At 36.3% G+C, this 27,281-nt stretch overlaps 1 protein-coding gene across 5 annotated transcripts in view; it reads right to left on the reverse strand.

Moving 5' to 3' along the window:
• The window catches only part of LOC126812413 (caskin-2), a 169,495-nt gene that overhangs the window by 40,321 nt on the left and 101,893 nt on the right, over positions 1 to 27,281 (reverse strand). For 4 of the 5 annotated variants that reach the window (XM_056099108.1, XM_056099109.1, XM_056099110.1 and 1 more), the window contains 3 exons: positions 23,461 to 23,572; positions 22,795 to 22,989; positions 9,338 to 9,384 (listed from right to left, as the gene is read on the reverse strand). In XM_056099108.1, coding sequence (XP_055955083.1) covers positions 9,338 to 9,384; positions 22,795 to 22,989; positions 23,461 to 23,572 — 354 coding nt within the window. Of the gene's footprint in view, positions 1 to 9,337; positions 9,385 to 12,531; positions 13,065 to 22,794; positions 22,990 to 23,460; positions 23,573 to 27,281 lie in introns of those variants that run through there. The other variant, XM_050534952.2, reaches the window with a different exon arrangement.

Here is a 27,281-nt window from a genome sequence, read left to right on the forward strand (position 1 = left end):
GAACAGTAGGTCGTAGCTGTGTGGTGATTGAAGGTAGGTATGGCGATGATTTGAATTTAGAAAGGTATTTATTAGCTAATTATTATCGTCGGAGGAATAATTAGTAAGCTACGTCATATCTTAATCTGTTTTCTTCCTGTTTTTTACCAGATGATCTATATAGTTTATTCTTCAATACGTAAAGGTCCACACATTAGTTCATGTTTGATTCCATCCACAGTATCCAATATTTCGTACGTATTTTATAACCAGTGCCATCTTGTTTATAATAATATAGGAGTTCAGATTTGATGACAAATAAAATATGGCACTACAGCGGAGGACAGAATTTGTACCCATCCATCCATCCATTCATAACGACTAAGATTTTACGTATTTACAATCAATATTTCGTTGGTTTAGAATTTGTTTACAATAATATTTTGTAGGTTTAGAATTTGTTTACAACAATATTTCGTATGTTTAGAGTTTGTTAAAGGCTCAATACCACTCTTGTTGTAACTGAATAATATGTCCCAATCTTTATTCTGGTCAACAAATTGTACTATTTTACAATATTCCAATAAATTGATGATTCAAATTTCATCTTAACACACCTAATTTAAAATTGGGAAAATTCAACTAAATGATTTGAAAAGCCTGACGTAAAGCTTTTCAAATGTGACTTGGATTTAAAAATATTTTTGAACCCTCTGGACAAGTAAAATAGGATTTAATGGATAATTTACACAACAGGTAGGACACTAACAGTATTTTGTAGTTTTAGAATTTGTTTACAGTCAATTTTCTATCATTGAGTCAACTGGCATGGTTTCAATTCCGCGCTTGTACGTGACAAGGAGTAGGGTCACCTGTCCAACCTTTTGGGTTTTCTCTGTGTCCTCTGGTTTCCTCCCACTGCTAAAGACCCTTACGTGCAAGCGAATTATTAATGTAAAATTAAACCATATGTTAGTCCCCAAATGACCTAGTTTTATCATGCAGGACGGAGGGCCTGACAAAGACGGCTGTCTAGTCCTTCGGATGAGACGTAAAACCGAAGTCCTGTGTATACATTGGAATGCACGTAAAAGATCCCTTGGCAGTTGGAATTCGATATAAGAGTAGGCGATAGTGCCGCTGCCCGGGCAAAATTTCCCTCATAGCACACTGTATGGCGCATGCCCGTCTTCATTAGCCCAGCATAGGAGGAGAACAGTAGGACGTTAAACCCCATTTCATTTCATTTCCTAGTTTTATCAGTGGACCTTAAACTCTCTCTCTCTCTCTCTCTCCTCTCTCTCTCTCTCTCTCCTCTCTCTCTCTCTCTCTCCTCCCTCTCTCTTTCTCTCGGGATTGTAAGAGTATTAAGAAGAATAAGATTTATGTTTAGACCTTTATAACTGTAGTTGAGTGTTATATGTTATAAATTATAATATTAGTACCGGTTAATCGACTGCTTGTTTCTATTCGCGTTAAATACGCTAATTTAATTCAGGTGTTCTATACACTTCTATGTTAAAATAGTTCATGTATTTATGAGGTTCCACTTAGGCAAAGTCAAATAAACAATACTATTATCTTATACTGTTAATAAGAATATACCACCCACATAGATCCTTCGCTCATATTGAAGCCATATTAATTTCTACAGTAATAAATATGTTAATGAAATTTAAATTCAGGTTTCCAGAAAACAGGTTGTTAACCCTTCTTCATTTAAAGAGACAATACATAGACTTAAAGTTACATACGCAAGAGTTTGACAAGGACAGTTGTCTAATCTTTCGGATGGGATGAAAAACTAAGGTCCCGTATACACATTGGAGTATATATAAAAGATCTCTTGCTAGTTGGAATTTTATATAAGAATAGGCAGTAGCGCCGCTGTCCGGGCAGAATTCACACATAGCACACTGTATGGCGTATGCTGATTGCCTGTCTTCATTATCCCAGTTGGAGCAGAACAGAAGGAAGTTAGATCATTTCAATTTATTTATTAATAGGTACGTAACGTGTTTAAATTATACAAACTAATAGAGAATAATTTCTGTTAGAATTTCACCAGGCCCTCTGTCCTACATAACTGATGGGGAAACCGAGAATTTTGGCGGACAATCAAATTTGCTAACACCTTATTCACTGGATAAGGGGTGTTAGAGAGAGAGAGAGAGAGAGAGAGATAGAGAGAGAGGGTTTTAGTCCACCCACTCAACACAAACTAGGTCATTATTTCAATAATTCGCTTGCGCTTAAGGGTCTTTAGCAGTGGGAGAAAACCCATGAGGTTGGACAGGTGAACCTACTCCTTGTTACACAAGCAAATTATTGAAATAAAATTGAACCATGTTAGTCCCGAAATGACCTAGTTTGTGTTAGGCTGACAATAAACCCATATCTCTCTCTCTACAATGTACAGGGCTTTTTTCACACCCCAACTAAATGTGTTAGAACAGAAACCACACCACAACACCCTCCCCTTGCCTCCCCTCCCCTTGCCTCCCCTCCCCTCCCCCACACACAACTAAACTTCACAGTTCATCGTAAAAGCAAGAAGTCTGAATAACATGGAATAAGCTTTATTTAATTGATATTTGCATCCAGAAGGTTTATTTTTCTTAGCAAGATTTGTCAAAATGAGTACAAATCCTCTCAAAAAGTCACAGAACACAAGCCACACCCCTAGAAAATCTTACAGCTAATTGACACTTAAAGCAACGAGTACTGGATAACAGAGAAAAAACTCTTTATCATTCATACTAAAAGCAGGAATGTCTGGATAATTGACTCTATCTGCTGAACTTTTAATCAAGGAAATATCTCGAAGCTGATCTGACGAGGAAACATCAAAGTTAAAACCATCCAGATCTTAAAACCACGAGATTTACTCCAGTGATGGCTAATAGCTTATCTTGTCTTTATCAAATATTGGTAAATTCTGCTCTTAATAACTTCTGTATATCAGGCTGCAGGTGCCCCGCTAAAAAAAACCTCAGATTCCTGGCAAAGGTTCAGGTTTAGAATCAAGTCTGAAATGATCCACTAAATGTCCTTCAATTTGAAGTCTGGTTATTTTCAAAATCGAAATTTCTCTGTTTTTTTTGTAATTTAATGAACAACCTTTGTATCTGATGTTGGATAATTTTTTCTTAAATTTAAAAAAACAACCGTATAGGCAGGCAACTCAGTGTTTCATTATCAACTCTTCCGACTTTCTTGTGAACCAATTTCGAGATCTGCAGTCTTCAAAACTTAAATTTGCTTTTGGATACTTGAGCCTGCATTCACTGCTGCATTAGCTATATGTAGGAACGTTTAATACAAGAGTACATGGCCTGTTTTAAGATTACGGAAGAGATTTTAAGAAAACCAATTTTACCTCTTTTATTTATCCTACTTTTTACATAATATTTTTTTTAATGAAAGGTCCAATAAAAACTTATAAAGCAAACAAAAAGTTATTTGAAAATGTCCTTGATGTGACCTACCTAAACAAGTAACCCTATAAATTAATAACCTGTTGGTTTACATTATGACTTTTACCGAGCTTTAAAATCAGAAAATGAAAGTAGTATAGTTTAATGTTCTAACACTATTTATTCTAAAAATATTTACATAATAAAGTCTGGCACACAACCCACCGTACAAGTTTTGACACACAGCGGTCAAAGGGTTATGTAGCTGGCAGACGAGCGGCAAGAAACCGGGGGAAATGTTATAGGTGCTGGACCAAAAGTCTTTACAGCCCTTCTGCAATTTTCTAATTTTCTAATGAAAGTAGTATAGTTTAATGTTCTAACACTATTTATTCTAAAAATATTTACATAATAAAGTCTGGCACACAACCCACCGTACAAGTTTTGACACACAGCGGTCAAAGGGTTATGTAGCTGGCAGACGAGCGGCAAGAAACCGGGGGAAATGTTATAGGTGCTGGACCAAAAGTCTTTACAGCCCTTCTGCAATTTTCTACCGTGCTGGACGTACAGCTGGTTGTGAGCTAGGTCTCTACTATGCTGTTTGTCCTCTCCTCTCGATTCCTGCATTGACCGAGATAGTTCATCCCCTTGTCAGTGGTGCATGATGGAGGGCCTGACAAGGACAGCTGTCTAGTCGTTTGGATAGAACCAAAAACCGAAGACCTGTGTATACGTTGGCATGCTCGTAAAAGATCCCCTTGGCAGATTTGAATTCGATATAAGAAGAGTAGTGCCGCTGCCCAGGCAAAATTTCCCTCTTAGCACACTGTATGGCGTATGCCCGCCTTCATTAGCCCAGTCGGAGCAGAACAGTAGGATGTTAAACCCCATTTCATTTTGTTCTCTCCTCATTTTGTTATGCAGTTATCCTGCAGGCTATAGAAGTAATTATTTAGAAGCCTGTAACAGGAGACCAATCAGTCTGAAGAGCTGAATACTTACAAAACTAGTCACTCATTGGTACTGGCCATCCATTATATCATCATTGTAGTTTTATAGAAATTACAATCAAATCTGACACAACGAAAGATTTTACAATTCAAATCACTATCTTTACTAGGTCACACATGTCTTGGAATATATAGATGAAATTAAAATGTTTGTATTCAAGTGTAAATATATTTGATAATCTACAGGGTATATAAATATATAAGCTTGTTTAAAAACTGGTTTCTTGTTACTCTGTTACTTGTGATTCCCAGAGATACAGAACCTGTATATATATTCTCGTAAACTACAATGACATACTTTTATCCACATCAACCCGGAGTGCATATCCACTGCTTCTCTTATTAGCTAAAAGTATAGATGGATGTTGTACACAAAGCAGTGCATACTTACTCCTTCTGGACTGATTAGGATGTTGGATTGTTGAATGGTTAGCATGTGTGCTTTGTATCATGAAGTCTGTCATTGAGTCAGCATGTGTGGTTTTGATTTCACAGTTGTAAGTGGCAAGGAGTAGAGTTGCCTGTCCAATTTTGTGGATATTCTCAGAGTTCTCTGGTTTCCTTCCACTGTTAAAGACCCTTACGGGCAAGCGAATTATTGAAATAGAATTAAACCATATGTTAGTCCCGAAATGACCTAGTTTGTGTCGATTGGAGGTTAAACCCCATCTCTCTCTCTCTAGAATGACTATTAACATCTGTACAGTAGGCAGGTAATATATGGGAGTTATAACATGTGCTGTGCATGTGGCAGGGTATACTTACTCTTTTCTAGAACACCTGATACCAATACTTATTCAACAAAGTTTTAATGGATAACAAATTAGTTTTGTATTTTTATTTGTAAATATATATGACTATCCGTTTTGTTGTATTTTTGGAGAAAGCCTGATGTTACACAGGTGAGACAGTAAACAGATGGTGATGTAATAAGTCACACTGACATTACAGGTAAAAACTTTATACAGGTAAAGATAATACATAATCCTCTATGCATACACAGGTAAAAACTTGGTTTATACAGGTAACAATTATACCAGGTATTATACAAGTAAAAACTACCAACAAATAAAACATCCCTATCACAGTCCTTGATAAACTAATAGGTAAAAAATATATTAACGCATATTCAAACCCATTTTCTCCATTCTACACCAAAATGCCAACAGAAATCATCATGCAAAACCGGCACAAAGAGAAACGGAGAGAAAGGGAGAAAAAGACTAAAAATCGAACGAACCATTTGGAGTGTGATATTTGGTGGTCTGCATCCATTCGGTATGTTAGTATGACAAAAGCTTATCAGGGTACAGTATGACGGTCTAAATTTAAAAAATCGCTTTAAAAGATCAAAGGTTTTCTTTGCATACCAAAATGAATATATGAAGTAAATTTAAAATAGGTTTTAAACCATTTATACATTTAGTACTATGCACACAGTTACAGAAGAATTTTTAACGACACATTTTTTTCACCTGTTGGACAAAATAATCTCTTGTTCATGTGTTGATCACCACACCTGGAATTTTAACGGGATTGTTTTTTTTCCAATCGTTTCTTTTCAGATAATCTAATCCCAATCACATGAACATTTGAAACACTCACATATAAAATAGCATTTATTCATATTTACCAACATGAAACAAAATGGGGTTTAACGTCCAACTGTTCTGCTCCGACTGGGCTAATGAAGACGGGCATATGCCATGCTGTGTGATATGAAGGAAATTTTGCCCTGATAGAATAGCAGCACTATGGTCTGCTCTTATTTCAAATTCCAACTGCCAAGAGATCACTTACGTGCACATCAATGTGTACATGGGACCTCGGTTTTTCATCCCATCTGAACAACTAGACAGTTGTCCTTGTCAGGCCCTCTGTCCTGCACCACTGACCCGTGATAATTACAAGATGATTAATTACCTGAAATTATTTCAAAAGACATATGCTATTTTTTCTCCATATTAACGAGAGAGAGAGAAATCGGGTTTATCGTCCGCTCAACACAAACTAGATCATTTCGGGACTAACATATGGTTCAATTTATTTCAATAATTCGCTTACGCAAGGGTCTTTAGCATTGGGAGGACCCGGAGAAAACCCACAAGGTTGGACAGGCGACCCTACTCCTTGTTCCGTACAACTGGGGAATCGAAACAACGCCAGTTGACTCAATGACAGACCTTATGATGTTAAAAATACTACCAAAATAAAATTTGTACATACTTTCATTAATTTCAAGGCCTTATCTCCATATTTTGTGAGTGGAACCGGTACCAGATAAAAATTCCGTTAACTACTGACGTATATTCAATATTCAATATATAATCAAGCATGTGGTGGTTTATTGGCAGCGTAGATTAATCACGGAAATGTACTGTAATATCGGTAATAAACATCAACGCCTGGGGTATCATATGAACGATGGTTGAATATACATTGCTTATTTTGGAGTAGTACCAAGATGAAGAAATATTTTAGCAGTCGTTATCTGGACACACTAATCAATATATACATATATATCACAATTAGTCAACTGATCCCGATCGTACATTTTTGGCCGTAATAGACAGAGAGAAAGAGAGAAATGGGGTTTAACGTCCACTCAACACAAACTAGGTCATTTCGGGACTAACATATGGTTTAATTTTATTTCAATAATTCGCTTGCGCGTAGGGGTCTTTAGCAGTGGGAGGAAACCGGAGGACCTGGAGAAAAACCCACAAGGTTGGACAGGCGACCCTACTCCTTGTCACGTACAACCAGGGATTCGAAACCACACCAGTTGACTCAATGACAAACCTTATGATACAGCGTGCACGCGCTAACCATTCGGCCATCCAACCCCCCATGTACAGCACTGGTTTTTTTTTTAATTTTTAAAGTGAATCAATTATTTTTCTCACCTTAATCCAAGCTAATATATTCTCAATTGATTATTTAACATTTATAATTAAAATAACTGTATAACTGTAATCAAGACAGTGAAGTCAAACAGAATAATTGTTTTTTATTTTATTTTTTTTTTTTTAAAGAATAAACGTGAATACGTTATAAAACATCGGTTGCATTGAACATTAATCATCAATTTATAGACTACGGCATGTTAAACTGTAAAATCAATAGCTGCCAACCTGTAACCTCATAAAACAACATTTACACAGAACATACAATACATCTTCACACCGAGTGTCGTAATAATGCTTCAACTTTTAACAAATCAATGAAATGTAAAGATCAATTTTTTTTTATGTGACAGATTTCACCTGGAACGATTGTAAATCGACATTCACATCAAATTGATGTAGCAAATAATATTGATTATTTTTGTCTTTCATCGAACCACCTCCCACTATTGAGAGAGAGAGAGAGAGAAATGGAGTTTAACGTCCACTCGACACAAACTAGGTCATTTTGGGACTAACACATGGTTCAATTTTATTTCAATCATTCGCATGCGCGTAGGGGTCTTTAGCAGTCGGAGGAAACCGAGGACCCAGAGAAAACCCACAATGTTGGACAGGCGACCCTACTCCTTGTCACGTACAACTGGGGAATCGAAACCCCGCCAGTTGACTCAATGACAGACTGTATGATACAGCGCGCGCGTGCTAACTATTCGGCCATCCAACCCCCCTCCCACTGTGGAATATAATCATCTAGCCATGAGTAAGTGTGTACCATTTATGTTTTGAAACATGAAATGAAATGGGGTTTAACGTCCTATTGTTCTACTACGACTGGTCTAATGAAGACGGGCATCCGCCATACAGTGTGCTATGAGGGAAATTTGCTCTGACAGCGGCACTACGGCCTACTCTTATGTCGAATTCCAACTGCCAAGAGATCTTTTACGTGCAAGCCAATGTGTACACGGGACCTCGGTTTTTTGTCCCATCTGAACAACTAGACAGCTGTCCTTGCCCAGGTTTTCCGTCCTGCATCACTGACAAGGGGAAACCACTCCGGAAAATCTTGATGAACTGTCTCAACCAATGCAGGGATCGAACACGAGACCTCCAGGCTAGCAAGCCAGCGTCTTACCCATCGTTTATGTTTTGTTTTGAAGTTCTGCTGAGTATATACGTAAAGGAACGGAACGGAAAGCCAGAGATTTTAATACAGTACAATAAATCTCATCTGAACAAACTATAAATTGACATATGTACATTTATACATTTCAGTGGGCATTAATTATTCATTAGTTTGCTTTTTACATTTCAATATTACGTGGTCTATATCTAGTCTAGGAAAGTGAAATCTAATTCTACTGTCTCTAGTGTATAGTTTGTCCTGTATTCATTTTATTCTACAGTTATCAAGTATTATATCTTTTCTAGGAATATTTTATCTAATTGTACTGTCTGCACTGTGTTGTATTGTTTGTTATGTCCGTGTTTTGCTGCACAATTACCTCTACTTCAATGGTACATTCAGCACTGTATATTGTTGTACTGCTAAATATCATGTATTATTATACCCATTGTATTATAAGCAGTAACATTATAAGAAGTTGATTGGCAATATACTGTAGGTGCGTCACATCCATGATGGCGATGTTGATACTGGATGGTATATCTGATATTTGTTGATCAATATCAAATGGAATGTTCATGCCAAATTATAATATTAATATCAAATTACAATATTAATATTAACTGTAAAATTGATATAATATTGCAATGCCAATATTCAATTGTAATATTGATATCAAATTGTAGTGTCAATATCCAACTGTAATATTGATATCAAATTGTGATGTTAATTTCATACATCACTATAATACATGATATCAAATTGTAATAATTGATATCAAATTGTAATATACTTGATATCAAATTGAAATACTTGATATCAAATTGTAATATCTGATATCAAATTGTAATACATGACTATAATTTAGTATTGAATATAAATATGATGTCTTACCTGGGGATGTAAAGAATATGGTGAACTTGATCCTGTATAACTCACATCTGTAATAAACAAACAATCATCATAAAAACACCCAATATAATATACCTGATAAACATTCATTATAATATACCTGATAAACATCCATTATAATATACCTGATAAACATCCATTATAATATACATGTTAGGTACGTGATAAACTTGCGGTAAACAGTATACTTTACACACAAATTTAAAATTATTCTTCAAGGCTTTGGGAAGATAGATGACAATCTTCATGTTTGATTCCAAGCACTTGAAGGTATTATACTCCTAAAGGGTTGGGCACTGGAATCTTCCTGTTTGATTTCAAGTGAACACATTACACTCTTTAAGGTTTGGACACTGAAATCTTTATGTTTGATTCCAAGTGAAGATATCAGACTCTTTATTTAAGGTTTGGGAAGACAAATGAAACTGGAGTCTTCAGATTGATGCAAGAAAAACGTGTGTGAAAATACTAAAATCATTTTCCAAGAGTAGATGTTAAAATCATTCTCCAGGTGTATATAGTACACTCTTCAAGGTCATGGCTTCATACAGGTACTGAAGGTAAAATATTAATTTTCCATCTAAAATAATCAGTTGTATTCACCATGACTACACACACGATGGGACTCAGTGCTCAATCCGTCATTCGGAAGTCCTCAACAATCTCTGTTATGCTGTGTTTGACCTCGGGGATTATACAAAACAAAAAAACATGTTTTATACCGAGTGATTTATTACTTCTTTGATCTAGTCAAGGTCAATTAAATTGATTCAGCATCGTGTTATTCTTATTATTGTCAAGAAGAACATTTCAAGAATTTGTTGTTTTCTACCTCTCTTAATTCTAAATATTTTTTTTCAAACCCTGTCTGGCCATCTATAAATCGAGCATATGTCATATTTAACAAAAGTGGGATTGCGTAACTCATCATATTGTGAATTCCACTGTCCAGTTGTATGAATGACTTGATAATCAAAACTATCGCCTACCACATAAGTGTTTAGCAAGTAGGCAGACATGATAATCCAGACACTTGAGAATAGCGTAGAATTTGCGAAAACTGAATGTTTCCATGCCTTTGAAAAAGCATCACAGAAATTAAGATAAAAATAAAAGGTTTCTAAGAGTCTTTCCCACAGAATTAACACATTTGAATTCACTGCGAGACATAACAACAGATTCAGATATCTTTATTTGATTTGACCGGGATGTTTCTAAAATAAACGTGTTTTATTCTATAAGTATTTTACCGGGATGTTTCTAATATACTTTCAGATCGAATAAACAAGTTTTATTCTATTAGTAAGTTCACAAGAACTGGGCTACAAGTAACAAAAAATTGTAAGATGCGGACAAGACAACTATACAGACAACTAGAAATAAACAAGTGAATGGATCCACCCCCCCCCCCCCTTTAACAAGGAGATCTATAGCCTATGATAATTTGTTTGTGATCTATGATAAACCAATGTGATTTATATTAACGATATCGTGAACCACGTTAACCCTCTTGTTATAACTCAACATCTACACAAACAACACAAACTAATATATAAATATTCATACAATAGTCTGAGAGTTCCGTAAACTCACAATCAGAATGTAAATGAAATAATACAAGGGGTTTAACGTCCTACTTCTCCGTGAAGGGAGGATATTGACCATCCATGACTTATACCATTTAATAAAACTGTCTAATCAATGTCTTTTGATTCAGACACTGTGTGATATGAGCTACATGTATCAGTAGTGATCAGTGTTGTGTATGTGGCAGGATATGTTTACTTTCAAGAACATCAGATACCACTTGTGTCTGTGTTGGTTTAAGTTAGTAACATGTATCATATACAAGGCAGGGAATGTTTACTTTCTAGAACAACTGATGCCACTTGTCCGCCGACTGGTTATATGCTAGTGTCATACATGAGGCAGGGTATGTTTATGCTTTCTAGACCACATGATACCACTTGTCCTACATATGCTTTATAGAAGACCACTTACTTGTCGGCCGACTGGTTATATGCTGTTTGAATGGCATTTAGTAATTGAACACATTAAAATAAACACAATAGTTCTATGCTAGTGTCATACATGAGGCAGGGTATGTTTATGCTTTCTAGACCACATGATACCACTTGTCCTACATATGCTTTATAGAAGACCACTTACTTGTCAGCCGACTGGTTATATACTGTTTGAATGGCATTTAGTAATTGAACACATTAAAATAAACACAATAGTTCTATGCTAGTGTCATACATGAGGCAGGGTATGTTTATGCTTTCTAGACCACCAGATGCCACTTGTTCTACATATGCTCCTCGTCATAGAAAAAGATCTAAATGGCATTGATATACAGAAATATGTGCCGATCTTTAAGTTGAGATACTGCAGTATGGTACATGCTCCACATTGAGGAGGTCCTGGGGGTTCGAGTCTGGTGTTGGCAAAGAAAGATGCCCTAGAATTCTCCAGTCTGTCAGTAATACACAAGTGATCTAGTTGTTCGGATGGGATGAAAGAGAGATGGGTTTAGCATCAACTCACCACAAACTAGGTCATTTCTAGACTAACACATGCTTCGATTCTATTTCAATAATTCGCTTGCACATTGGGATCTTAAGCAGTGGGTGGAAACTGGAGGACCCAGAAAACACACGAGGTTGGACAGGCAGTCCTACTCCTTGTCACGTACAATTGGAGAATTGAAACCATGCCACTTGACTCAATGACAGACCATAACCCCCGCCCCCATCCTAGATAAAAAATAAGATCTAAGTCAGAAATGAAATGAAATGGGGTTTAACGTCCTACTGTTCTGCTCCGAACTGGGCTAATGAAGATGGGCATACGCCATACAGTGTGCTATGAGGGAAATTTTGCCCGGACAGCGGCACTACGGCCTACTTTTACATGCACGCCAATGTGTACACGGGACCTCAGTTTTACGTCCCATCCAAACGACTAGACAGCTGTCCTTGTCAGGCCCTCCGTCCTGCATCACTGACAAGGGAGAACCACGCCGGAAAATCTGGATGAACTTTCTCGGCCAATGCAGGGATCGAACACCCGACCTCCAGGCTAGAGAGCCAGCGTCTTACCCATTTAGCCACCGTGATCCCCCAAGATCTAATAAGTCAGATGACATATAAAATATAAAATATATAAATATATACCTATAAGATTATAGAACCAAATAATTATATTTAATCTATGCTGTTTCAACACGATGTCCGTCCGGTGGTGTTATAAACTACAAGACCACTCCAGTCATATTCAGTGAATTATCATAGGAATCCATGAATAACAAATGACATTTATTCACTGGTACACACAAATAGTACAACAAGCAATAATTCAACAATAGGATGTCCATTTTACAGAAATCACAAAAAATACAGCAGAAGTCAATCCATTCATTGTATCAATAATATACAGTTGAAGCCGTCTGCTAGCCATCAATGACACTCATCATGCACAAAGACACCTCAAATCTCTTTTATTTTTATACGCCCGCGAAATAAAACAGCTGAATAAAACACTTCATTGTATTAAATCACCAAACCACTCGCACCGTTTTGTCTGCGGACACCTTGCAGAATACACAACAACAACTGTAAAAACCAACATAACTTAAACGAGTTTTAAATATCCGTACAGTTAGAGATGTTAGAATGTTTATCACTGGAAGTAGAAGCTGTTAGATTAAACTGGTGAATCTGTCCATCAGTCTTAAAGAAACTAGTCAGTAACACTATCTATAGTCTAGTCTTTATACTATAGCCTTCTCTATACCTCCCAACCTTACAAGCTTAACTTCAATATACTCTGTTTCTAGAAAGTGGTACGTCGTTTCTCACAGTAAGCTACTATTATACTGAGGTGGGGAATTCTATAGTTCCTTTTCAGAAACTGTTCTCCCTTCTCATTGTAGTACCAGTACTCAATAAATATGACCTCATTGTATCTGTTGAAATTCAGAAACTGTTCGGTACTCAATAAATGACCTCATTGAATCTGTTGTAAAATGGAATTAGCGATAGAGGAACTGTGATTTTCAGTTGTTTTAAGAGATAAAATTTTATTGAGGATTGAAAGAAAATTAAAATCACCTGATGGTAATTTAAAGAATCGCATCATTCACATATATCTCACAATACTAATTTTAATATAGACATGGTTATTATTAGATAATCAAACATGATGTAATTAAAGTCTCTGAATTGAATATGTCCAATAATAACTCAATAACATTCAGTATTTACTAAGATAATATCGCCATCTGAAGATATAAATAAGCTAGCACCATCTGTATTGGGGTAGAATCTTTTGATGGGCCTCTTTCAATTGAACTGAATACAAGCTGGAAGATTACCTACATGTACCCAAGATATTTGATTTTTTTATCTATATTAAATGTTCAATAATCAATTTTAGTAGAATTTAGTGTGGATTAAACCTTTATAACTTAGATAATGTTAAAAAAAACTGTTTGGGATCGGCAATTTTAGAATTTATCTATAATCATACCTTGTACATTGATACATTTTTATTTTTACCTGACCTCAAGATAAATAAGAGTTACCTGTACAGGTTCATGAGGTCAACTATGAGACTTATTTTTTTTAGAAAGTGTCAAAAGAAATTAAGCATGTAGATTGTCATGTTGGGTTTGACAGGTGACGTTTCTCAGTCTTAAAACATTTCAATCAATTAGAGAGAGCGAGAAATGGGGTTTAACGTCTACCCGAAACAAACTAGGTCATTTCGGGACTAACATATGGTTCAATTTTATTTCAATAATTGGCTTACGCGTAGGGGTCTTTAGCAGTGGGAGGAAACCGAAGGACCCGAAGAAAACCCACAAGGTTAGACAGGCAAATCTACTCTTTGTCATGTACAATCGGGAAATCAAAACCACGCCAGTTGACTCAATGACAGATCTTATGATACAGGGCACACGTACGTGCTAACAATTCGGCCATCCACCCCCCCCCCACTCCCACCCCTTAACCAATTAAGATTATATTTCTGTCTTCATTAGCCTAGTTGGAGCAGAAGAGTAGGAAGTTAAACCCCATTTCATTTAGATTAGATTAAAAAGTTCCACGTTTCCAGTCAGATCCATTTTCTATACATGACAATACTATTAACATACTTGACACAAACTACATGTAGGTCATTTTTGAACTAACAAATGGGTCTTAATTCAAAGTGGGAGGAAACCGGAAGGTCTGGAGAAAATTCATGAGGTTAGACATACGACCGTACTCCTTGTCACACAGAAGCTGGGAATCGGAACAACTCAATGACAGACCTACATGTACTGATCAAAAGTGTACGCAGTAGTCCCCCCCCCCCCCCCCCCCGCCAACAGGTATCCTTATCAAGCAATATAATGAACTATAAGAAGTAGTAATTGAAATGAAATGAAATGGGGTTTAACGTCCTACTGTTCTGCTCCTAAACTGGGCTAATGAAGACGGGCATATGCCATACAGTGTGCTATGAGGGAAATTTTCCCTGGACAGCGGCAATATCGCCTACTCTTATATCGAATTCCAACTGCCAAGGGATCTTTTACATGCATTCCAATGTATATACAGGACCTCAGTTTTTCGTTTCATCCGAAGGACTAGACAGCTGTCCTTGTCAGGCCCTCTGTTATTATGAATATACTGTTTAGATGCTTATTTCTAAACCAGTTATAAACCGCTGGGGTTTTTAAGACCGGGTCACGTTGGGTTTACACATACTATAAGCCAAACCAGTTTAACTATTCTGATCTCTTCGGTCGCATGTCAGAGTTAACTACGCATAGGTAGCTTCATATTCTTTATTCGATTCTTGCACACTTTTGATAACACTGGCACTGCATTACACTGCTATTTTCCCAGGAATGGAGCCAGGGTTTTTAAGCCAACCCATTCAGGCAGCCAAGATGAACCAGTTTAAAATAAAAAAAGCCTTCTTGAAGACATGTCGCGAGCTGGGTTTTTTAAACTTCTTTATTTGCCCCACATTTGCATTCAGACGACAAAGATAAACTGATTTACCGATCTCCAGGGTTTTTAACCCAGTTAACCTTAAGCGTCGGAATGGGGCTATAATACCTCTACTTGTAAATTTCATTCATAGATATTAAATTTAATCCAACTGACACTTTCATTCAATGTTTTATAGCCTTTTATGGTAATGTTTTTTTTACATCATATGAATAAAGCAGTCAGCTAATAATTCATACATAAAAGGCTTCAGATTATAAAGAATATTCCTAATCTCTCCCCCCTTCTTTATCAATGGGGTTTATAGCTTAACAATAAACAAGTGAGACTTGATAATACTGTTCTGTAGTCTCTATTATCAAGTGACATATAGAGAGGATGTAGGTGTGTGTATAAGCCTTAGGGTAACAAGAAGTGAGACTTGATAATAGTGTTGGGTAGTCTCTATTATCAAGTGACATATAGAGAGGATGTAGCTGTGTGTATAAGCCGTGGGGGTAACAAGAAGAGGATGTGATAGTATTGTCCAGAATATAAATCATGAAACTAGATATCAGGACTTTAAACGTCTGCGTAACATTATAGTCTTTTGTATACAATCAGACATCTTGTTAAACATACACAGAAAAAAATTACATTTTCCTGTTCATTCTCTAGTTTAAATGTTATTTCATTCATCATAAAGAAAACTTGTGACCTTACATAACAGAGAGTCATTGAAATTTGATGGAAAATATAAAGACTCTTTCATCTGTTTTTAACTCATTGACTTTAAATCTTTTATGTTACAGTCACTTAAATTAAATTCCAATCACATTTTTTACGCTCAATGCAAATCAAAAAATACTCAAATTTGATTAACATTTTTTTATACTTTCGATGGTCTACATTACAAGAAGATCTGACTGGTTGTACTGGTAGGTCACTTCAGGGGTCGTACAGGCGGCTTTTGACCCTATGACATCAGACATTGATTAATCAATCATCGTTGACGTTTACCCACAGTTCTGTGCATTGTAAGCCAAGACATCATTGTAAACAGATGGTTTCATTGGCTAATCCCTTACATCCTCCAGAGTGCGAGTTACATAACAACTCTTCCAGATCCTTGAGTAGTAAAGACAGGTAAAACTAAATTTTGAACTATAAAAACGAAACGAAATAAGATCTGTGTTTTAACCAGATTACCCTTGATGCAAACTAAAAAATATTCAAATTAATTATCTAACAATTGATTAACGATGCTGATTGTCATTAGCATATTCAACCGACCTATGCTGCTCGCAATCGTCGCATTTAACAAAACACAGCCATCTTTTATCAGTAGTGGAGAAATCTGATAAATCTGTTTAAATCCAAGCCTGGAGATTATCTGGTGTTGGTAATTTGATTTTGTTTTCTTAATGAAATCCTGATGAACTTCCTTGTTCGCTCCCTGTGTTGGTCAAAAAAATTAATTGCGATTTTCCGTCACAGTTTCACCAGAAAGAAAGAAGGTCTGATAAGGACAACTGTCGAGTCATTCGGATGGGACAAAAATCTGAGGTCCTACGTATACATTGTGCACGTAAAAGATCCCTTGGAAGTTGGAATTCAATATAGAGTAGCCTGTAGCGTCACTGTCCAGGCAATATCCCCCTCATAGCACACTGCATGGCATATGCCCGCCTTCATTAGCCCAGTCGGAGCAGAACAGTAGGACGTTAAACCCCATTTCATTTTGTTAAAAAATTAATCCGAGTAGATATTTAGTGTGTATTAAAACATGAGAAATTTGATATTTAGCGAAAACGCATCAGGGCCATTAAATTTGTAAATATTTTAAATTTTTCACATCATTTACAGAAGTTGTAAATTAACATCTAAAGTTCTCACCTCATCTCTTAATCCTTCAACACCTATAAATCTACGTCTTATATCGGAGTCTGCTGTGAAATTCATTCAATATAGGGGCAACACAAGGGATTATTTTACAAATGACTGATGTTTTTTTTGCGTTGTTATATCAAATGCAAGAATTTCAACAATTTGTAACTTGCTCCTTAAACCATTAAAATTCAAATGTGTTTTTTTTAGTGTAAAGATTTTTTGAATGATGTTATCTTGAAGTCATTATATGGCAATAACTGATGTGTAACTTTAGCAGGTTTTTTGAATTGAGCAGACAACAATGGCCACAGACAAGATGCATTATATTTTATTATTCTGTCAGTTCAGTTAATCTAAAATAATCTATATTTTAGAAGAGGTTACAGATTATCTTTTCTGATAAAATAATCAGTTTTGGTCGGATACTTTGCTACTCTTATATCGAATTCCAACTTTCATGGTTTCCTTCACACCAATATGTACACAGGACTGTTTTTTTTTGTCCGATCCAAATAAATATATGTTGCCCCTTGCCTGGCCCTCCGTCCTGCACCCCTGACAATGAAAAGGGGGAACAACCCTGGAAAATCCTGATGAACTTTTTTAGTCAACACCAGGTTAACAAGTCAACGTCTTACTCACAGAACCACTGTGGCTCTTTCAAACAACAGACAAAACAAACGTGGGAAAAATGGGGTTTAACGTCCACTTGACACGAACTAGGTCATTTTGGGACTAACATATGGTTCAATTTTATTTCAATAATACGCTTGCGCACAGGAGTCCTTAACAGTGGAAGGGAACCGGAGGACCTGGAGAAAACCCACGAGGTTGGACAGGCGATCCTACTCCTTGTCACGTACAACTAGGGAATCAATACCACGCCAGTTGACTCAATGACAGACCTTATGATAGAACGCGCACACGCTTTCATTCAGCCATCCAACCCCCCATATGAATACGAAACTAAGTGAATGTATCGTGTGGAGCCCAGTCATAATTGATTATTGGATCATATTAAATCTATTAGATATGACAATATAATAATTGACCAGTAGTTATTGATATAAACCGTGGTATACGAGATTAGAGACTGTTTGTTATTATGTCTATAGGGAAATACTGACCAGTGTATCATCAATAACCATGGTATATATGTATAACTAATAGGATAAAGTGTGTAATATTATACTCTGTTAATAATATAGCAGATATTACTGATACAAATAATACAACACACAGAGTACAATATAAACACTTCCTTATCAATCAAATCATAGAAATGGGGTTTAACGTCCTTCTGGGCTAATGAAGATGGGCATACGCCATACAGTATTCTATGAGGGAAATTTTGCCTGGGCAGCGGCACTATGGCCTACTCTTATATCGAATTCCAACTGTCAAGGGATCTTTTACGTGCACGCCAATGTAAACACGGGACCTTGGTTTTTTATTCCATCTGAACGACTAGACAGTTTTCCTTGTCAGGCCCTCCTTCCTGCAGCCCTGAAAAGGGCAAACCACATCGGAAAATCCCTATCAATGGGAGAGAGAGAGAGAAATGGGATTTAATGTCCATTCCACACAAACTAGATCATTTTGAGACTACTTCCGATTCAATTTGTTTCATTAATTCGCTTGCGCGTTGGGGTCTTTAGTAGTGGGAGGAAACCGGAGGACCCGGAGAAAACCCACAACACTTGACAGACGGAGAATCAAAACTATGTCACTTAACTCAATGACAGGCCATAACGATGCAACGAACACACATTAACCATTCACCTACCGCCTCTAAACAAGGAAAGAACACACATTAACCATTCACCTACCGCCTCTAAACAAGGAAAGAACACACATTAACCATTCACCTACCGCCTCTAAACAAGGAAAGAACACACATTAACCATTCACCTACCGCCTCTAAACAAGGAAAGAACACACATTAACCATTCACATACCGCCTCTAAACAAGGAAAGAACACACATTAACCATTCACCTACCGCCTCTAAACAAGGAAAGAACACACATTAACCATTCACCTACCGCCTCTAAACAAGGAAAGAAAATCGGAGATAAATAAAATATGGTTTGCGACTATTGATCTACATCAACCAGATTAATAAAGACGGAAATGTTAGAATTTCTAAATTAATATAATGCATATTCCATAATATATACTATGATCCTGATTACTACTATTAATAATAGTGATTATTTTAAAGGGAGATAATAATTTAACTCTTCTAAAACGACATGCAGATATATATAACGTAAAGGGTTATGCTGAAAATTTCATTCAAATTGATCCACTCTGAATTGAGAATTTAGCGATTGAATATTGGGGGCTAGCCTCGATCATCATTACTAAAGTCGTTACGATAAAAAACATAGTCTCGATTATCCATTTCATGATTTAATCATGAATGAAAGTTGAGCAGCAAATCAGATCCTAATCCAGTAAATATAGCAGGCTAGCGATGACATCGAGAGTTGATTATGGTCTGGATAAGTTAATTTATGTCTAATTAATAATTTAGATAACATTTCAGGACTAAAGAAATACCTGCAATAGGCAGATTTAGCTCTTAAATAATGTATGTTTAATATGTTTGTTGATCTAATTGAGAATTTACAACAATGACACTAAAGGTGAATTAGCCTAGTTGTTAATTCTTGTGTATGAGAGAAACGGATAATATAACTCGACATGCAGAAAGGGATTACAGAAATACACAAGAGAAAGAGATAATATTACTAATTATTACTTGACATGCACAGTCAATATTTGACAAGGCTAAAAATAATGAAAACATAAATATAACACACCTATAATAATCACAGAGATCATACAGTCAATACGACAACGTAAATATGACGGCCTGAAATTTATTACGCAGTAAATACGTTTTTAATTATTCAAATACTTATTACACTCTTCAATCATAGAAATTGTCTCAAAACAAAATGATCAATCCTCCAAAATTTGTAGTTAAAAGTGAAGATGTAGTTGTTGGCAGTAGGAGAGAGAGAGAGAGAGAGAGAGAGAGAAGAGTGAGTGAAGAGGAGAGAGAGAGAGAGAAGAGAGAGGAGAGAGAGAGAGAGAGTGTACCATCCACTTGACACAAACTACCTCATTTACGGAGTAAGATACCGTTCAATTTTATTTCAATAATTCGCTTGCACATAAGGGTCTTTTTGCAGTGGGACATATCAATTAACAACAGACAACCCAACTACTTGTGGATCGAAACCACTTACTCAATGATCAAAGAGCTTATGATTTAAAATGTACATGACTCAGCCCCACCCCTCAGCACTATGTAGATGGCAATCAAAGAGAAATGGGCGGAAATGCCACCATTTAGATTCTCTATCTGAAAATTCGCTGACTTCTGGCCAAAAGATGAGGTATGAGGTGGGTGGGTGGGAAAGGGGAGTAACTGACCTCTTCTCTATGGTCAACAATAACCTCTGTACTCACATAAGTCAACTAAACACATGGGTTAGGGTTAGGGTTAGATGTACAGTAAGGAGATCTAATACTGAATTAACATGTGTATTAGCTTCTATTTCTGATGCTTTTTAATTATTTATCAACATGTTGTGTCAATATTAATATTACTATAAATAGAAATATTGGATTTATACCCTAATTATAAAATCGTGTGTGTTTCATGCCATTTTGTCTTTGATATAAGATAATGAGAATATTGATAATAATGGCTGAGAGATCAATATGTCAATATATTCTGGGAATCAGGAGAAATCGTGTGTCTGTTTTTCATAATTGTCTCATGCATGTCTGGAGCCTGTGCATGATATACTGTCTCCTAATGTCTGAAATTCAAAATGAAGATGGAGCCATAGTGGCTATAGGAGTAAGGCATTGGTTCCCTTCCTAGTAATAAGGAACTGGATCACTAACTGGTTTTCCCAGTGGAGGATGGTGGAGGGGCGAGCGGGTGAGAGAGGGGTTTTCTTTTTTGGTGTTTAATAAAAGAATCCTTAATAGTTGGAAATCAATGAGAATGAGAGAGAGAAAGATCAACGTCCACAAACTAGTTCATTTCGGGACTAACATGTGGTTCAATTTTATTTCAATAATACACTTGCGCGTAGGTGTCTTTAGAAGTGGGAGGAAACCGGAGGACCCGGAGAAAACCACGAGGTTGGACAGGCGACACTATTCCTTATTACGTACAAAGAGGGAATAGAAACCACACCAGTTGACTCAATAACAGACCTTATGATACAGCAGCCCGCACATGCTAACCGTTCGGCCATCCAACCCCCCAAACACTAGACAGAAACACCGCTCTCCAGAAAATGTTTCCCACATACCACATTGTGTATGCCTGTCTTCACCAGACGGTGCAGAAAAGTACGATATTAAAACTCTTGTATTTCATTTCATTATAAGTAACAAAGAAAATAAAATATCTCATCTCTGTGTAGAAATTCCGAGACCTTGCATCTAGTAAACAACATATTGAAAATGAATACATTTTTGAGCTCATGTTTCCACAATTTGTGAATTTAGATGCATCAATGCATGGCCACGAATGAACGCAGCAGACTGTCACCAAACTGTTTTTAATTGTCTGCCATCAGAGTTTGACGTTTAAAAACTTTAATATGTACAAACACGGGTAATCGTAATTTAATCCTAAAGATTAAAACATGCTCTCAAATGAATAAATTAAAATATTTAGATTGGAAGGGTTTTTTTTAGTTACAAAGCTCAACATTCTTGCTCTTAGTTTTGAATACAAATTCAATGAATTAAAGGGAGACAACTCTATAAGTACAATAGTCAGCAAGATGAATATGAAGACAAATTAGCTAATTTAATCTAATGTATTAGATGAAGATATTTCTTCTGATCAATGTAAAGAGTATTTTAAATTGAACTAATCTATCAATCGATGATATAAAAGGAGAGAACTCTGTCAGTACAATGGCCACCAAATAGATAAGCTTTTTTTATTCAGTTTAATGTATCAGATGAAAATACATATGGTTCAACTTTAAACCTATGAGGTTGGACAGGTGACCCTATTCCTTGTCACGTACAAGCGCGGAATCGAAGCCATGCCACTTGACTCAATTGCAAACCTTATGATGCAATACACACATGTTAACCATTTGGCCACCCAACTCCCCAGGGAAAAAACCAAACGGTAAGGCAGTTGACTTTACTCCTTGTCCCCTACAAGCCGTGGATTGATACCATGACACCTGACTCAGTGATGATCTAAATTACGTATGCTCGTTAAATCACCTGAGTTCCCATCACACTCTCTTTTGAAGCAAAAGTTACAGTAAATACTCACAATTTGCAACCTGTCAAACAAAATGTTTTTTAAACTGACAAATCAACCAGGAACTATTAAACCTAACGTTGAACAATACGGATATCTGAACAAAAATGTCACATGGTTTCTATATTGACCAATCAACAGTAAGGAAATAATCTCATCTAGTGTCAGACAATAATTGGGATATCAAACAAAATGTCACATGGTGTCATGATTGACCAATCAACAATAAGGTAATTATCTTACCTCTCGAAGGACTATTAGGATATCCTCCTCCTCCGGGTGATGGGGGTGGGGGTAAACTATCATCTGTACTGGAACTGCCGTAAGATCCACGATCGTGACTGTTGTTAAATATCATACTCCGATTTAATAAATCCGGAACTTGAGGCATATTGATTCGTTTTGATTGTTGCTGCATTGCATTCTGTTTTGCTAAAGCTGAAAGAACAAAGATACATTCTAGTTGTTTTAACTAGTGTTTAAATCCTTCATGTGGGTTACCCATCAGGAAGTTTGAGGGAAGGAGGTGAAGGGGGAAAGGGAGGGGGAATTAAGGCTCCCAACATCACAAACAAAGTTATTTTGTAGATCTTTATTTCAAGAAGTCTTCAGCAGAGGGAGGAAACTGGATGACCAGGATTGAAACCCCTCCCAACATCAGGAGTGAAATATCTACTTGATTTCCCCTTCAATGTGATGTTCATTCTGTTTTGTTTAAATTAATTTTAATAAAAAGTTTTCATTCAGAGTCAATCAAATACTACTTGATTAATAAAAAGTTTTTGGAATGTTCAATTCCTTTCAAATGAACAGTTTTTAGATATTTTTAATCTTTTATATTAATATATCAGTTTATTTATGAATTTGGTTGATTTCGTTGGATGAACACTAGTTTGAATAAACACCTACCTTGACTGTCAACAAGTACCACATGATTGGCTGGAAAATAACCTGTTTTAGCCAATCGTCCTTCTTGTACTACATAACCCTTCCATATCCCATCAGACCTCTGTTCCAAAACCTGTAATTAATCAAAATATGGTTTGTTAAAATCTAGAAATTTAACTTATGTGCTCTAAATACAGTTGTCCCTAACCTCCTTCGCACCTAACCTTTGATAGAACTAATCTTCGGGTTGTCGGTTAGAGAAACTCTTATATTTTGTCCTGTTTTTCAGGCAATCCAGTATTTTTCTAGTAAGATTGGATATTTCTATTTTCCATATATACCAAAATTGCCATACTTTTATTGGAAATAACCACCCGATAAATACTTTTCTGGGTACGTATCTTTAAACACATTGAAATGAGTAGAGTTGCCTGTCCAACTTCGTGGGTTTTCTTCAGGTCCTCCAGTTTCTTCCCACTGCTAAAGACCCCTACGCACAAGCAAATTATTGAAATAAAATTGAACAATATGTTAGTCCCGAAATGACCTGGTTTGTGTGGAGTGGAGGTTAAACCCTCTCTCTCTCTCTCTCTCTCTCTCTCTCTCTCTCTCTCTCTCACCAAAGGACGATCCTAATTATTAGTAGTGCAGGACAGAGGACTGACAAAGACAGGTGTCAATGAGGCAAGAAACCAAGGTCCTGTTTATACCATGACCAGCACTTTAAAGATTTAAAATGAAAGTAGATCATATCATTTCTGTCCGGACAAAATTTCTCTCATAATTCATAGCACACTGCATAGCGTCTGTCGTTCTTCATGAGTCTGGTGGGTGCAGAAAAGTAGGACATTAAACACCATTTTTTGTACATCTATCTTGAAATTTAAAACATCAAAAATAATATTTTAGAATTTTTTTGCCACTCAGAAATTCTAATCAAAATTGTCTTTGATGCACCAAATAACCACAAACTAATTCAATTTATATATGTACTACTTAAATATGAAACCACATCACATCAAAGAAAAGTTTATCTTCAATACACAAGTATAGACTGTCAAACTGTTCATGAAACCTCAAGGAATTACGTCACAGTTGTTTTATAAAGAGTAAAACGCTGAACCACAGAATATCTGTCTGGTAATGAGGCATGTTATAAACAGACAGATGATGTGAAAACCATGAATTTTACATTTTAACAAGTGTAAAATGGAAACCCTGGGTATAACATCACCATAAAATATCTTTTAGGAAAATTATGGAGTATAATGTCTTAAGAAATTTAGACATGGCAACTGCCTTTCCTTTCATATTCCTGAAGAAATGGCCAGAGAAATCCCTCTCTGGCCTTTGCTGGATGGTTCCTGATACTTGAGTTTTTGAGGGAGTGTGTCTATTCTTCCTTTTCAATCAAATCTATCCCAAGTACAGCAACATGACAAACCTTCGTTTAATCTTGGGTCTTCCTTGAAATTTGGACAGTGATTAAAAACGGTTAAAGTATTGTTTGTCTCAAAACAGTATTGTTTACATTGTATCTGTTTTAATAGCCTGTTTGTCACACAATTAGTTTTTTCAGCAATATTCTGCTATGCACTGGTTAAATGGGCGTAATAAAATTGTAAGTCCTGACGTAACGTTATGTAAACATATTTGGTTCAATTTGGAGCACTGTTTAAAGCATAATGATATTGTTACACTACTGGTTGTTAATCGAACTATTGACCAGTCATAATTTGGAACAGAAATTTGCTTCCATTACAGCAGTGATAACTGGGATTAGCTCTAATTCTTGTGTAAAGTTTTTTTACTAACTGAATGAATCCAAACCGGGAGGAGATTAACTACTGTTGATGTTTTGTTTTCTTAATTCAATGTTACATAGAGCACGCACATGCTAACCATTCGGGCATCCAACCCCTGACTAGCAAAGGACAATGTAAAGTTGTTTGATTGGGATGAAAAACCAAGGTCCCATGTACACATTAGGCGTACACGTAAAAGGACCTTTGACAGATGGCATTCAAAATAAGTGTGGGCCGTAGTACACTGTGTGGCGTACGCCCTTTTTCATTAGCCCGGTCGGAGAAGAAAAGTAGGACGTTAAACCCCATTTCATTTCGTTTTTGTATGGATAACGAAGAATATAATATATATCCCTCGAATCAGTAACATTATAATTCTTGGCTGATTACAACAAAAACTACACTGCACCGAAATATGAGAGGATTTAATTAATTCGACACGTTTCTCGTGTGTTTATTCAGTGAGCATGTTTCTTTAACTCTGGGACTAACTTAACACCAGAATAAAAACAACAAAAATATCCTCCAAGCATTAACATCGTTGGTTTTAACTCAGGGACTTACTTTACACCGGAATAAAAACAACAAAAATATCCTCCAATCATTAACATGGTTGGTATTATTTACAAAGAAAACTTCATCATTCCAGTGAAACATATCAAGGGGTTATTTTAAGATAATTTATTTCTATTTATAGATCTAGCAGTAATGAGAAACACCAGTTTTAACAGTTTTTATTGTCAGTTAGAAATTACCTTTTATATTCCACTCATAAACAAGTATCAAATGAAATGGAGAGAGAGAGAGAGAGAGAGAGAGAGAGAGATAGATGGGGTTTAAGTCCATTCAACACAAACTAGGTTCTTTTAGGATCAACATATGGTTCAATTTTATTTCAATAATTTGCTTGATCTCAGGGGTCTTTAGCAGTGGGAGGGAACAGGAGGACTCGGAGAAAACCACGAGGTTGGAAAGACGACCCTACAACTGGGGATCGAAACCATGCCAGTTGACTCACTGACAGACCTTATGATACAAGGCGTACGCACTACCCATTCAGGTATTGTGGTCAAACGGGAATATAATAATCTTGGAATACATATTCTTTCATTCATATTTGTTCCATAATTTATGGAGCCACAGTGGCTCGGTCAGTAAGGCATTGGTTCGTTAACTTTGAGGTCCTGTGTTTGATCCCTGTCTTGACATCGGTGCAGGACGGAGGGCCTGGCAAGAGACAATGTATAGTTGTTGGAATGGGACAAAAAACAAAGGTCCTGTAAACACATTGGCGTGCACGAAAAAGAACCCTTGACAGTTGGAATTCGATATAAGTGTAGGCAGTAGTGCCACTGTTCAGCAAAATTTCTCTTTACGCCATATGCCCATCTTCAATAGCCCAGTCAGTGCAGACCATTAAAGTAAACCCAATTTCATTTCATCTGTTCGGTAATTTAATTTTTAAGATTAAGATGGCCTATGATATATCACCCGATGTCACATGGTTAGAATGTCAAAAACTATAGAATAAAATGTTTATTATTGCAATAAACCCAGACAGTACGTACAGTATATATGTATACATACATGTACCAGTGTATTATTGCAATAAACCCCAGACAGTACTTACAGTATATACATACCAGTGTATTATTGCAATAAACCCCAGACAGTATGTACAGTATATACAGTATATATATATATATACCAGTGTATTATTGCAATATACCAGACAGTACGTACTGTAAATTCATACCAGTGTATTATTTCAATAAACACCAGACAGTACGTACTGTATATACATATATACATACCAGTGTATTTATTAATATCTATATACTTACATGTATAGAAACAACAACAATCAACTACATACTATTACAAAACATAAAATCTATTTACAGAGAAACACTTTAAAGCAATACTGTTTGCTCAAGTATAGATCCGTTCAGATATGAATAACGAAGCTTATTATGTGACCTGGTAAACAAGTTGAAATGCACAAGTTAATAGTGCAGAAGGTGTAAATGCTATTTA

The sequence above is a fragment of the Patella vulgata genome, chromosome 2 (assembly GCF_932274485.2).
Source record: "Patella vulgata chromosome 2, xgPatVulg1.2, whole genome shotgun sequence".
In the NCBI taxonomy this organism is placed as follows: Eukaryota; Metazoa; Mollusca; class Gastropoda; family Patellidae; genus Patella; species Patella vulgata.